Source organism: Papio anubis, chromosome 7 (assembly GCF_008728515.1).
Source record: "Papio anubis isolate 15944 chromosome 7, Panubis1.0, whole genome shotgun sequence".
Lineage (NCBI taxonomy): Eukaryota > Metazoa > Chordata > Mammalia > Primates > Cercopithecidae > Papio > Papio anubis.
The window spans coordinates 125,085,151-125,099,348 of NC_044982.1; the positions used below are offsets into that span (position 1 = coordinate 125,085,151).

At 39.3% G+C, this 14,198-nt stretch overlaps 1 protein-coding gene across 14 annotated transcripts in view; it reads left to right on the top strand.

Moving 5' to 3' along the window:
- The window catches only part of CSNK1G1 (casein kinase 1 gamma 1), a 211,031-nt gene that overhangs the window by 99,620 nt on the left and 97,213 nt on the right, over positions 1-14,198 (top strand). For all 14 annotated transcript variants that reach the window (XR_649202.3, XR_649206.3, XR_649204.3 and 11 more), the window contains exon 3: positions 11,142-11,182. Coding sequence is in view for 11 of the 14 variants with exons in the window: in XM_009210369.2 (XP_009208633.1) it covers positions 11,142-11,182 (41 nt within the window). In the remaining 3 variants the exon portion in view is untranslated. The remainder of the gene's footprint in view (positions 1-11,141; positions 11,183-14,198) is intronic.

Sequence of the window (14,198 nt, forward strand, 5' to 3'; positions counted from 1 at the left end):
TGGGAGGCTGAGGCGGGCAGATCACCTGACGTCAGGAGTTCGAGACCAGTCTGGCCAACATGGCGAAACTCTGTCTCTACTAAAAATACAGAAATTAGCTGGATGTGGTGATGTTCACCTGTAATCCCACCTACTTGGGAGGCTGAGGCAGGAGAATCACTTGAACCCGGGAGGCAGAGGTTGCCGTGAGCTGAGATTGCACCACTGCACTCCAGCCTGGGCCACAGAGCAAGACTGCGTCTCAAAAAAAAAAAAAAAAAAAATCAGAAACTACTACAAACACCTCTGTGCACACAAGCTAGAACACCTAGAAGAGATGCATAAATTTCTGGACACATACACTTGCGCAAGACTGAAGGAAGAAATTGATTTCTTGAACACACCAAGAATGAGCTCCAAAATCAAATCAGTAATAAATAGGCTACCAACCAAAAACCCAGTACCAGACGGATTCACAGCCTAATTCTACCAGGTTTATAAAGAAGAACTGGTGCCATTTCTGCTGAAACTGTTTCAAAAAGTGGAGGAGTGCTACCTATGGCATACTTCTGGTCACAAAAACATCACCAAGCTTCTAGATAAAGGCCCAAGACACTTGTAATATAAACATTGAAATAAATGTGGGCTATACATACATTTAAGGCAGATAATATAAAAACAAGATAATTACCCATTTTTTTTTTGGTGAATCAGTGAGTGATGGCAGCACAATGGTGGTGGGTAAAATCAGGGAATAAATGTTTACAAAGCAAAACTGGTAAGGAGAATATCTTACTACCATGCAGTGCAAAAACAAATAAAGCAGGCTCCTTGAGCACTTTTGTACTGCATTGTTGATTGTCTTGCATATATATGATTACCATAGACTAGAATTTTAATTTTACAATAATTTGTATTTAGGCATTTTTCCAACCCACTTATGCCAGTTCAGGGTCTCAGGTGGCCAGACCCTATCCCAGCAGTTTAGGGCACAAGGTGGGAATCAACTCTGGAGGAATGTCATTCCGTGGCAGGATGCTCACACACACACCCACATTGACTCATCCTGGGATGATTTAAACACCCCAGTTACCTCAAAAACAATTGAAATAAAAAGAATAAAAAATGAAATCCTGTATTTTCCCTAAAACAAAACAAAACAAAACAAAACACCCCAGTTAACCTCAGGTACACACCTTTGGGATGTGGGAAGAAACTGGAGTACCCAGAGGAAGCCCACACAGACAGGAGGAGAACATGCAAACTCTACACAGATGGTAGTTCTGGCTGGGAATTGATTTTTTTCTCATCCATGTTACAACATGAAATGATGTTATTTGAGGTCCTGTTGTTAGCTATAGTCATTCTACTACTTAACAGAACACTAGAACTTATTCTTAAAATCTCACTGTAACTTTGTACCCATTGACAAACCTTTCCTTATTCCTCTCCCTTCTCCCTCCCCAGCCTCTGATAACCACCATTCTGTTCTCTCCTGTGAGATCAGCTTTCCTAGATTCCACATATAAGTGAGATCATGCAGTATTTGTGTTTCTGTGCCTGGCTTATTTCACTTAACATGTTCTCCATGTTTATTCCTTTGCCACAAATGACAACATTTCCTTTTTATAACTGAATAGTATTCTATTGTATATGTGTACATTTTCTTTTCATCTGTTGATATACACTTAGGTTGATGCCATATCTTGGCTATTGTGAATGTTGCTGCAGTAAATATGGGAATGCAGATATCTTTTCGGCATACTGGTTTCCTCCCCTCCCCTCCCCAATTTTATTTAAAAAATAAAATTTATTTTATTTATTTATTTTTTTAGAGATGGGTTTTGCCATGTTGCTCAGGTTGGTCTTAAACTCCTGGGCTCAAGTGATCTTCTCACCTTGGCCTCCCAAAGTGTTGGACCTATAGGCATGAGCCACCATGTCTGGCCGACATACTGGTTTCCATTCCTTTGAATATATACCCAGTAGTGGAATTGTTGGGTCATATGGTAGTTTTGTTTTTAATTTTTTGAGAACTCTTCATATTGTTTTCCATAATGGCTGTACTAATCTACATTCCTACCAACAGAGTATAAAAAATTTCCCTCTCTTCATTTGTTTTTTTGATAATTGCCATTTTAATTGGAGTGTGGTGGTTTCTCTTTGTGGTTTTGACTTGCATTTCCCTGATGATTTGTAATGTTGAGCATTGTCATGTATCTGCTGGCCATTTGAATGTCTTCGTTTGAGAAATGTCCATTTCGGTTTTTTTGCTCATTTTTAAATTGGATTATTTGGGGTTTTTTGTTAGTGAGTTGTTCAAGTTCCTTATATGGTCTGGATGTTAACCCTTTGTCAGATGAATAATTTGCAAATATTTTTTCCCTCTAGGTTGTCTCTTCACTCTGTTGAGAAACTTTTTAATTTGATATAATCCCATTTGCCTGTTTTCACTTTTGTTGCCTGTGCTTTTTTTCTTTTTTTTCTTTTTTTCTTTTCTTTTTCTGTTTCTTTTCTTTCTTTCTTTCTTTTTTTTTTTTTTGAGACAAGGTCTTGCTTTGTCGTCCAGGTTGGAGTGCAGTGGCACAGTCTTGGCTCACTGTAACCTCCTCCTCCTCCTGGGTTCAAGTGATTCTTCTGCCTCAGCCTCCCAAGTAACTGGGATTACAGGCATGCACCACCACACCCAGCTAAATTTTTGTATTTTTAGTAGAGATGGGATTTCACCATGTTGGCCAGGCTGTTCTTGAACTCCTGTCCTCAAGTGATCCACCCGTCTTGACCTCCCACAGTGCTAGGATTAGAGGCGTGAGCCTGCCTTGCTTTTGAGATCCCATCCAAAACATCCTTGCCTAGAGAATGTCATGAAGCATTTCCCTTGTGTTTTATTCTAGTAGTTTTATAGTTTTGGGTCTTACATTTAAGTCTTTAATTCATTTTGAGTTGATTTTTGCATAACGTGAGCGATAAGGGTCTACTTTCCTTCTGTGTGTGAATATCCAGTTTTCCTAGCATCATTTATTGAAAAGACTGTTTTCCCCAGTGTATATTCTTGGCACCTCTGTCGAAAATCAGTTACCTGTAAATGTGTAGATTTATTTCTGAGTTCTCTATTCTGTTTCACTTGTCTGTTTTTATGCCAGTGCCATGCTGCTTTGGTTACTATAGTTTTCTGGGAGATTTTTGCATTGGGTAGAGTGATTCTTTTGCTTTGTTCTTTTTGCTCAAGATTATTTTGGCTATTTGGAATCTTTTGTGGTTCCATATGAATTTTAGGATTTTTTTTTTCTATTTCTGTATTGAATGTCATTGGTATTTTGATAGAGATTGCATTGAATCTTGTAGATCACTTTGGGTAGAATGGACATTGTAGCAATATTCTTTCAATTTTTTATTTTTATTTTTTTTAAGAGACAAAGTCACGCGCTGGGTGTGGTGGCTCACGCCTGTAATCCCAGCACTTTGGGAGGCTGAGGCAGGTGTATCACGAGGTCAGGAGATCTAGATCATCCTGGCCAACATAGTGAGACTCTGTCTCTACTAAAAATATAAAAATTAACTGAGTGTGGTGGCGCATGCATGTAGTCCCAGCTACTTGGGAGGCTGAGACAGGAGAATCACTTGAACCCAGAAGGCAGAAGTTGCATTGAGCCGAGATCGTGCCACTGCACTCCAGCCTGGTGATAGAGTGAGACTCTGTCTCAGAAAAAAGAGACAAGGTCTTGCTTGTCACCTAGGCTGGAGTGTAGTGACATGATCATAGCTCACTGTAACCATGAACTCCTGGGCTCAAACATTCTTCCCATCTCAGTCTACCTACTAGCTAGGATTATAGGCACTTACCCTTACACCTGACTAATTAAAAATTTTTTTTTGCAGATACAGTGTCTCACTATGTTGCCTAGCTGCTCTCAAACTCCTGGCCTGAAGTGATCTTCCTGCCTTGGCCTCCTAAAGTGCTGGCAGTAATAGGCATAAGCCACTGTGACTGGCCAATTTTCTTCCAATGGATATATTTCATTTTTGTGTGTGTGTCTTCTTCAGTTTCTTTTGTTAGTAATTTATAGTTTCCCTTGTAGAGATCATTCACCTCTTTGGTTGAATTTATTCCTAGTTTTTTTTGTTTGTTTGTTTGTTTGTTTGTTTTTTAAGCTATTGTAAATGGGATTGCCTTCTGTATTAGTCTGTTCTCACACTGCTAATAAAGACATACCCAAGACTGGCTAATTTATGAAGGAAAGAGGTTTAACTGATTCACAGTTCCACATAGCTGGGAGGCCTCACAATCATGGCAGAAAGCAAAGGAGCAGCAAAGTCACATCTTACATGGCGGCAGGCAAATGAAGTATGTGCAAGGGAACTCCCCTTTATAAAACCATCAGATCGTCCGGGCGCGGTGGCTCAAGCCTGTAATCCCAGCACTTTGGGAGGCCGAGACGGGCGGATCACGAGGTCAGGAGATCGAGACCATCCTGGCTGACACGGTGAAACCCCGTCTCTACTAAAAAATACAAAAACTTAGCCGGGCGAGGTGGCGGGCGCCTGTAGTCCCAGCTACTCGGGAGGCTGAGGCAGGAGAATGGCGTAAACCCAGGAGGTGGAGCTTGCAGTGAGCTGAGATCCGGCCACTGCACTCCAGCCTGGGCGACAGAGCGAGACTCCGTCTCAAAAAAAAAAAAAAAAAAAAAAAAAACCATCAGATCTCATGAGACTTATTCACTATCATGAGAACAGCATGTGAAAAACCTACCCCATTTCATTTACCTCCCTTTGGGTCTCTTCCACTATACATGGGACTTATGGGAGCTATGATTCAAGATGATATTTGGGTGGGGACACAGCCAAACCATATTTCTTCCCTCAAACTGTGTGCTCCGATTATATTCTCAATTTCTTTTTCCACTGGTTTGTTTTTGGCATTAGAAATGCTACTAATTTTTGTATGTTAATTTTCTATCCTGTAACTTTACTGAATTCTAATAGTTCTAATAGTTTTTTGGAGGCGTCTTTGGGATTTTCTATATATATGATTATGTCATCTGCAAACAGGAGCAGTTTGATTTCCTCCTTTCCTATTTGGACGCCCTGTCTTTTGCCTCTTTGCTTTGGATAGTACTTTGAATACTATGTTGTATAAAATTGGTAAAAGTGAGCATCCTTGTCTTGTTCTAGTCTTTTGAGGAAAAGCTTTTAATTTTTCCCCATTCAGTCTGATATTAGCTGTGAGTTTGTCATATATGGCCTTTATTATGTTGAAATGTGTTCCTTTTATGCCTAAATTTATTGAGAGTTTTTATCATGAAGGGATGTTGAATTTTATCAAATGTCTTCTGTGTCTGTTGAGATGATCATATAGTTTTTGTCTTTCATTCTGTTCATGTGACGTATCATGTGTATTGATATGCATATGTTCAAGCATCCTTACGTCCCTGGGATATATCCCACTTGATCATGGTGAATCATCTTTTAGTATGTTGTTGGATTTAGTTTGTTAGTATTTTGTTGAGGATTTGTACCTCTATTTTCATCAGGGATATTGGCCTGTAGTTTTATTTTGTTGTATCCTGGCCTGGTTTGGGTATCAGCATAATGCTGGACTCAGAATAAGTTTAGAAGTATTCCTCTCTTCGGTTTTTTGGAATAGTTTGAAAAGAATTTATATTTGTTCTTTCAATGTTGGATAGAATTCAGCAATGAAGCCATCAGGTCCTGGGCTTTTTCTTTGTTGGGGGAGTCTTTATCATTACTTCAATCTTATTACTTGGCTATTGTTCTGTTCAGGTTTTCTATTTCTTCTGACTCGATCTTGGTAGGTTGTATGTATGTTTCCAGGAACTTGTCCATTTCTTCAGATTTTTAAACATTTTTTCTCACATAGTTGTCAGATTAATATTCTAGAAATACAACTTTCACCGTTTGCTTTTTCCCTTCATTCACAGCAAGCTGAAGAATGGAGTTAAAACTCCCATATTTGCATTTAGGATTATCCATAATCTTATTCTAAACTAACCTTTCTTTTATATCACCCAAGAACTTTCTCACAAGAACTTTCTTTTTTTTTTTTTTTTTTTTTTTTTGAGACGGAGTCTCGCTCTGTCGCCCAGGCTGGAGTGCAGTGGCCGGATCTCAGCTCACTGCAAGCTCCACCTCCCGGGTTTACGCCATTCTCCTGCCTCAGCCTCCTGAGTAGCTGGGACTACAGGCGCCCGCCAGCTCGCCCGGCTAGTTTTTTGTATTTTTTAGTAGAGACAGGGTTTCACCGTGTTAGCCAGGATGGTCTTGATCTCCTGACCTCGTGATCCGCCCATCTCGGCCTCCCAAAGTGCTGGGATTACAGGCTTGAGCCACCGCGCCCGGAACTTTCTACGTATATCAAGTCAATTTGTTCACTTTAGCATGTCTTACCTACTGAATGTCAGATACTATGTTTGTTTCTAGGGATAAAAAGATGAATTAAACATTCTTGTCCTCTGGAAATTTACGGCCGAGTGGAAGTAAAAAGATACATGCATAACTAATTATAGGTAGAAGTTTATGAAATTGGGTGTTGGCTTAGTCTTAAGACTAGAAAGTGTATTTAGAAAAAGGCTTTTTCTTTTTTTAAACAAAAAGGCATAAAACCACAAGGAACCAAAAAAATGGAAGAGAAGGTGAAAATATATTGAGAAATGTTAACAAATTTTGGAAGCTGAAACACAGATGGTTAGGTGGTAACTCACTTAGCACTGCAGAGAAGGCTTGCCTGAAGGGGCAGGCCAGGTAATACTATAAAATATACCAGATAGACTTAGGAATTGGAGACAGTAGGAACTTCACAAAGGTGGGATGCAGAAGGGGCTAAAAATGGAAAACTTAGTTGAAAGTCAGCTCTACTGTGAAAAGCGGCTACCCAGCTAAATACAGGTAAAATAAGAAAAAGGTTGCACACTGAGGCCGGGCGCAGTGGCTCATGCCTGTAATCCCAACACTTTCGGAGGCCGAGGCGGGCGGGTCACAAAGTCGAGAGATCTAGCCCATCCTGGCCAATATGGTGAAACCCTGTCTCTACTAAAGATACAAAAATTAGCTGGGCATGGTGACGCATGCCTGTAATCCCAGCCACTCTGGAGGCTGAGGCAGGAGAATCGCTTGAACCATAGAGGCAGAAGTTGCTGAGATCGCGCCACTGCGCTCCAGCCTGGGCAGGAAAGTGAGACTCTGTCTCAAAAAAAAAAAAGAAAAAGGTTGCACACTGAATGAGACTCATCAAGACTTCTTGTGGAAGAAACAAATATGTAAGTGCCCAGGATTTCTTTGAAACATTTTTTTTTTTTTGAGATGGAGTTTTGCTCTTGTTGCCCAGGCTGGAGTGCAGTGGTACGATCTCGGCTGACTGCAACCTCCGCCTCCCAAGTTCAAGCAATTCTCCTGTCTCAGCCTCCCGATTAGATGGGATTACAGGCATGCACCACAATGCCTGGCTAATTTTGTATTTTTAGTAGAGATGAGGGTTTCTCCATGTTGGTCAGGCTGGTCTCAAACTCCTGACCTCAGGTGATCCGCCCACCTTGGTCTCCCAAAGTGCTGGGATTACAGGTGTGAGCCACCACACCCAGCTGCATTTTTTTCTTCAAAAGAAATCTATGCACAATTTCTATAATATAGTAGGTTTGTTTTTATATAAAAAAAGACTTTCTCCAAATCTTCAAATGCAAATGAGGATCCAAGAAAAGTGTGTATTACTTGTCCTGTAGCTTAGTACACAAGTGCCTTGGCACACTTCTAGGTACCCGCGGGCATACGTACCTCAGAGTGGGGACCTGGCATTCAATATTATTCATAACCTGTGCTTAGCTTAGTGGATCTTTATGGCTTTTCTTCTATTTCTTCCCACACACTATGTGCTCCGATTATATGGGTCTACCCACAGCATATCAAATCCTGTGCATTTTCTATCATTTCTCCATATCATTGTTCAAATTAGTATTTTTTAAAAATAGGAAATCCTTCTGGGCTCACTTCAAGTGCTGCTTCTGCCCAAATTCATTAACCTCCATATCCAGGCTCTTCTACTGACTTGTTTGTATTTTATTTTTAACACACACCATATCATGTGATTTATTTGACACACTTTTGAGCCACCACATACAAGACCTTGTGTGAGGAGGTAGAATACAGTCTATGAAGGGTGAGAACTGAGGTTGCTCATCTTAGATGTCTGGTATTTGTGTAGATGGACATTAAATAGTCACGTTTTTCCCTACCTCTGTTCTCTTTTTTTTCTAGTTAATCTTGTACTACCTTACAATGCTCATGCAAAATCCCAGATCTTATCAGGTCACAAAACCTTTCATTTTAAACTTTAAGATAGCATTGATGTTCTGCAATTTATACAGGCAGTAGGAATATGGAAAAATGGTATTAATGGCTTGCTTTTTTAATGGCTTGCTTTTTTTTTTTTTTTGAGAAGCAGTCTTGCTCTGTTGCCCAGGCTGGAGTACAATGGTGCAATTTTGGCTCACTGCAACCTCTGCCTCCCGGGTCAAGCGATTCTCCTGTCTCAGCCTCCCGAGTAGCTGGGATTACAGGTGCATGCCACCACGCCTGCCTAATTTTTGTATTTTTAGTAGAGATGGGATTTCACCCTGTTGGTCAGGCTGGTCTCGAACTCCTGACCTCGTGATCCACCTGCCTCGCCCTCCCCAAGTGCTGGGATTACAGGCGTGAGCTGTAATTAGGTTCTTATGGTTAAGCTTGTGCTAAAATTAGTTTTTTGGGTTTTTTTGTTTTTTTGTTTTTTTTTTTGAGACAGAGTTTTGCTCCTGTCTCCCATGCTGGAGTGCAATGGCGTGATCTCAGCTCACTGCAACCTCTGTGTCCCAGGTTCAAGTGATTCTCCTGCATCAGTCTGCCGAGTAGCTGGGATTACAGGTGCCCACCATCCCCCCCAACTAATTATTGTATTTTTAGTAGAGACAGGGTTTCACCATGTTGACCAGGCTGTTCTCGAACTCCTGACCTCAGGTGATCCACCCACCTTGGCCTCCCAAAGTGCTGGGATTACAGGCATGAGCCACTGCACCTGACCCTAAAATTAGTTTTAAGTCACAGTAACAATACTCATTTCATTTCAGGAAGAGCTATCCTGAAAAATCTTTGCGCAGCATCACATCTGGTGTGCAAGAAGTCGTGGGCCAAATTAAAGTTTTAATCTGCCTGGGAGTTGGCTATTTGTTACTGCCTCATCTGTTCCTCTCTTACTTATTACTATCCTTTTTATAATTTCATGAAATATATTTTAGAATGGTTTTGGTGGAAACAGTAATCAGAAACATAAAGTAACCTTTAGAAAGTTAATGCAAACACTATATATATGAGAGAAATGCCTATTTTCTACTTGTGCTCCCCTAAAAAAGAAGTTATTCATCTTATGGTTTCTTAGGTGTTTCTTATGGTTTCTTAGGGCAAACACCTAAGAAACCAACCTGTTAGTCTTCTTTTTATCTTACTTGCAGACAAAAATTATTCCTAAATTAGTGTACTCTTTGACACATAAAAGTACTCACAATCTGATGGCAGTATGAAAAGTTTAATGATGTAGTTATATTGCAGAGGGCCTTAGTTGTCTAGAGGTGTGTAAATGAAAACTTGTAAGCAGCTTTTTATGTTTCTTTGTTTATTTATTTATTTATGAGACGGCATCTCACTCTGTTGCCCAGGCTGGAGTACAGTGGTGTAATCTTGGCTCACTGTAGCCTACACCTCCCGGATTCAAGTGATTTTCTCGCCTCAGCTTCACAAGTATCTGAGATTACAAGCATTCACCACCACGCCCAGCTAATTTTTGTATTTTTAGTAGAGACAGGGTTTCGCCATGTTGGCCAGGCTGGTCTTGAACTCCTAACCTCAAGTGATCCACCTGCCTCAGCCTCCCAAAGTGTTGGGATTACACCACACCCAGCTTTTTTTATTTATAAAAACAATGTACATTATATAAAAATCAGAAAATACTAAAAACTTTTATATTACTTTTGTATTATTTTTCACACACATATATTCAGCTGTGTATTATAGGAATATAACATTTACTCGTATATTATTTTAAAAATAGCCGTACTATAGATACAGTACCAATAACTTTTAATCAGTCGAGATTTTGAGTGTCTTATATGTGCTGAACACGGTCTTAAGCACCATAGGGTATTGAGAAAACTTAAAATCCCTGTCCTCAAGATATTTACACTCTAGCTGGATAAGAAGGCAAATGTGTAAGAAGAGATATGAAGTTCAGTGCAGTAGCTAAACTACTAAACTACATGATATGTACTAAGCACTCAGGAGGAATTAAAGTTAAGGTTTCCAAGGATTAGTGACGGTGGGGAGGTGAGAGGAGCTGAGTACCCAGCATATATTACAGGTTCACTAATTGAAAGTTGTTGCTCTGGTCCTCATCATCATTCCAAGTTCTTAGTCTAAACGTCTGGGAATATTGATTACATTTGTAGAAACAGGAAAGTTTAAAGAAAAAAGCGTTATTGCAGGAAGAACTTTGAGATGTGTAAGTGTTGTCTAAGATCTGAAGATCTGTTTCCTGTAAATAGTTAAAAGATATAAAGTTATTGTTCTGGTGAACAGTCAAAACAACTTTGAGAATCATCTGCTTACAAGCAGTAGATGAATTCTCCAAAAGTAAGTTTGGGCAATAATTGGTTTTATTCACACTATCCTTTATGCCATCTAAAGTTGACACGACATACCGTGACAAAATATATAGAATTCTATTTGCCAGTTAGTTCGAAGAATGAAGGTTTGTGTTTATTGTGCCAAGAGCTAAAATCTCTTTGAAATTCTGGAATTTCTTCTTGAATTGCCTTGTGACTTAATAGATGAGAAATATTAACACACGCGCACATGCGTGTGTGTGTGTGTATGTGTGTGTGTAAGAGAGATATGTTTTCTCTTTTAGGAAGATTCTCAGGTGTAGCTTAAATTTCTAAATTTTCAAGCTGTTCTAGCCTTGCTGGATCTCATTATCTCTGTAGCTTTTCACTTATGAATCAAGTTTCATTTATGTGAGCAGCATTGGGAATATAACCTTTCTCATGACCCTGTAAGCTAATATTTTGCTTTGCCTTTCCCGGAATAAATGTCACTAAAACGTATACATTCTGCTTTCCCCTTAGGTAAAAATCTCTACACCAATGAATATGTAGCAATCAAACTGGTGAGTAGAATCTGTTTGTGGTAATTAATGTTTTGGTGCTCCCATTGCTTATATCCTCTTATAGGAAATAGTTTTAAGCATTCATTCACAAAAATGCTAATGGTTTTTTTTAATATATGATCCCACGTTTTTCTTCAATGATAGTGTTACAGTGATGAATCACTGTATACTATATAACACTATATAATTAAATGATACTAACTTTAGTGTTAGCAATGATGACTCAAAAATTAGTTGATTAAAAAAAGCTGGAAGAACTAGTAATTCTGTGAACTTAATCTTTCACAGAGGTATCTTAATTAAAAAGATAAAATCATTTAAAAATTTTACTGTTTTTTTCTCTAAACTGATTTATTTTTTGTACTTAGAAGAAAATCATAACTGATCATCTAATCATGGCCTTAAAAATCTGTCAAGCATGAAAAATATACCATATGGTCAAATTAGAAGCAAAGGAGTCAATTGGTATATTAATACTAACCTTGTGAATAAACTAGTCATTGAAAATGATATCCTATTGAAAAAGAGAAGTAATAATTTTATTATTTGTGAGGAATAATAATTTTAAAAGACAGAATTCTTTGTCTTATATTTAAGGTGGATAACAAAACCATTTTTTCATGTGAAATGTTTCATATGACTAGTTTCACTGAAACTCTGTGTTTGTCCTCATAGTAGGTATCCCAGGATTTACAGGTAGCTTTGTTTTATTAGTTGGAAGCTAGAGGAGTTAATGGTTGAAGGAAATCTATGCAATTCTTTTCTTTTCTTTCTTTTTATTTACTTTTTAGAGACAGGGTCTCACGCTGTTGCCCAGGCTGGAGTGCAGTGATGTGATCTTGGCTCACTGCAACCTCTGCTTCCTGGGCTCAAGCGATCCTTCCACCTCAGTCTGCCTCCTAAGAGGCTGGGACTGCAGGTGTGCACCACCACACCTGGCTAAGTTTTGTATTTTTTGTAGAGACAGTGTTTCATCATGTTGCCCAGTTGGTCTCGAACTCCTGAGCTCAGGTGATCCATCCAGCTTGGCCTCCCAAAGTACTGGGATTACAGGTGTGAGCCACCACGCCTGGCATTGTTATTCTTTTCTAATTAATTGCACTTACCACATCCACACTTGTTCTGTGATTGGTCATTCTTCTCATCCAGCTTGCTTGTGGAGGAGGTAGGGTTGTCTTGTGAGGAACTGACAGTTATCAGATTTGTTTCTCTACAAAGGGGTGGGTGGACAGGGAGCAGGGCTTAGAGCAGCAGGTAACTTCTAGGAAACCAAGTGTTTTCTTTTTGTATTTTGACTTGGAACTCTTGTTGGATAGATGGGAGCAGGAAGAGAGGTAATACATGTTAACAATGCAGGTCAAATATCCTCTTAGATTGAATATTAGAGGATTAACCGGCCAGACGCAGTGGCTCATGCCTGTAATCCACTTTAGGAAGCCAAGACAGGCAGATCGCTTGAGCCCAGAAGTTCAGACCAGCCTGGGCAACAAGGCGAAACACTGTCTCTACAAAAAATACAAAAAATTCGTCAGGTATGCTGGCACACACGTGTAGTCCCTGCTACTTTGGAGGCTAATGTGGGAGAATAACCCGAGCCCAGGAAGTTGAGACTGCAGTGAGCCGAGATTGCTTGCACCTGTGCACTCAGCCTGGGTGACAGATACCCTGTCTCAAAAAAATAGGATTAACCACATTTTTTTAATTTATAGGAATTTGGTTATTCTATTAAAGTGTTCTCTAGTACACTGACTTTTTTACTTTTTCTGTTCTATTATTCTGATAAGTTGGAATAATCTCTGATTTTTTGGGACTACTAAGAGAACGAAGCACTTCCTAAAACACTTAAACAATTTGCCATGTTACTACATATTTGTTAGGCTTTCTGTTAGGGACACTTCTTTCATCTTGATTTCTTCTGCCAGGTTGTACCAATCAACCTGTATAGATAAGCTTACATAACATATTGTTGACATGATTGATCGTTACATTTCACTTTCCTTTTTAAAAACTTTTATTTTGCTTTGTATGGCCACTATTTAAAGCTAAAAATGGAACTCTTGCAATCTAGTATGGTGTGACTCAGTACTGCATTTCTCTTTCAGATCAGTCTGAAAGGCATTTTAGAGGATAACAATTTTGTCTACAGGCTTTCTCTCTTCCTTTTGGGCTTCTGTTCTTCAAAGGGAGATATGAAGGCAGTAATTGAGCTCTTTGGATTGTAATGGTAAATTTGCCTTAAGCACTATACTCCTATAAGGTAGCTGTCTGCTGTTTGTTTAGGATTTTAGGCAGGCATGTGTTTTCCAGAATAACTGTGGCAAATATTCTGGCAAATGCACAGCCTGTATGGAAATGTAATCAGTATCTGGCACGGAAATGTAATCAGCATCTGGCACAGAAATGCAGGGAAGCTCTGCTGCTGCTGTTTCAGTTGTACTTTGTTTGGATCTTCATTGTGGACTCTTTTTTCTTAGATTTCTAAAAACCTTTTAAAAAAATCATACACAAAGTAAACAAAATAGTGTAATGAGCCCCTCCTTTATCCATCACCCACATTTCTAAGGGTTCTTTTTAACAGAGGTTTTCTAACAATTGGGTTTTAAAAAAATCTCTCTGTGCTGCTAATATTGCTGCCTTCTGCAATCTGTAGACTGAGTTTTGCAGTGCCTTCTACTTATAGTGCTTCCAGAAAAGCACCTTGAAGCCCAATTGGCTGAGCAGGCTATGGCCATGTGCTAAGGAGTGGGCTGAAGTGTGTAATTCTCTCAGTCTTCATAATAAGACCCTCATGTCTGAATATATGATGTGTATGCCTTTCAACCCTTGAACTCCATGGAATTTTGCATTTTTAATTTACTAGCTTAGCTACTCTATTATGCTTTCCAGCATGAAGATTGAGAGTATAATATTTGAGGAAGGATCTGTGGTTTTTAAAATTCATTGCCTCTGTGGTTTGTCAGAATCCAAAAGTGATTTCTCCGGGAAGAATAGTCGCTTTTCTAGTGTTTTGATCAAC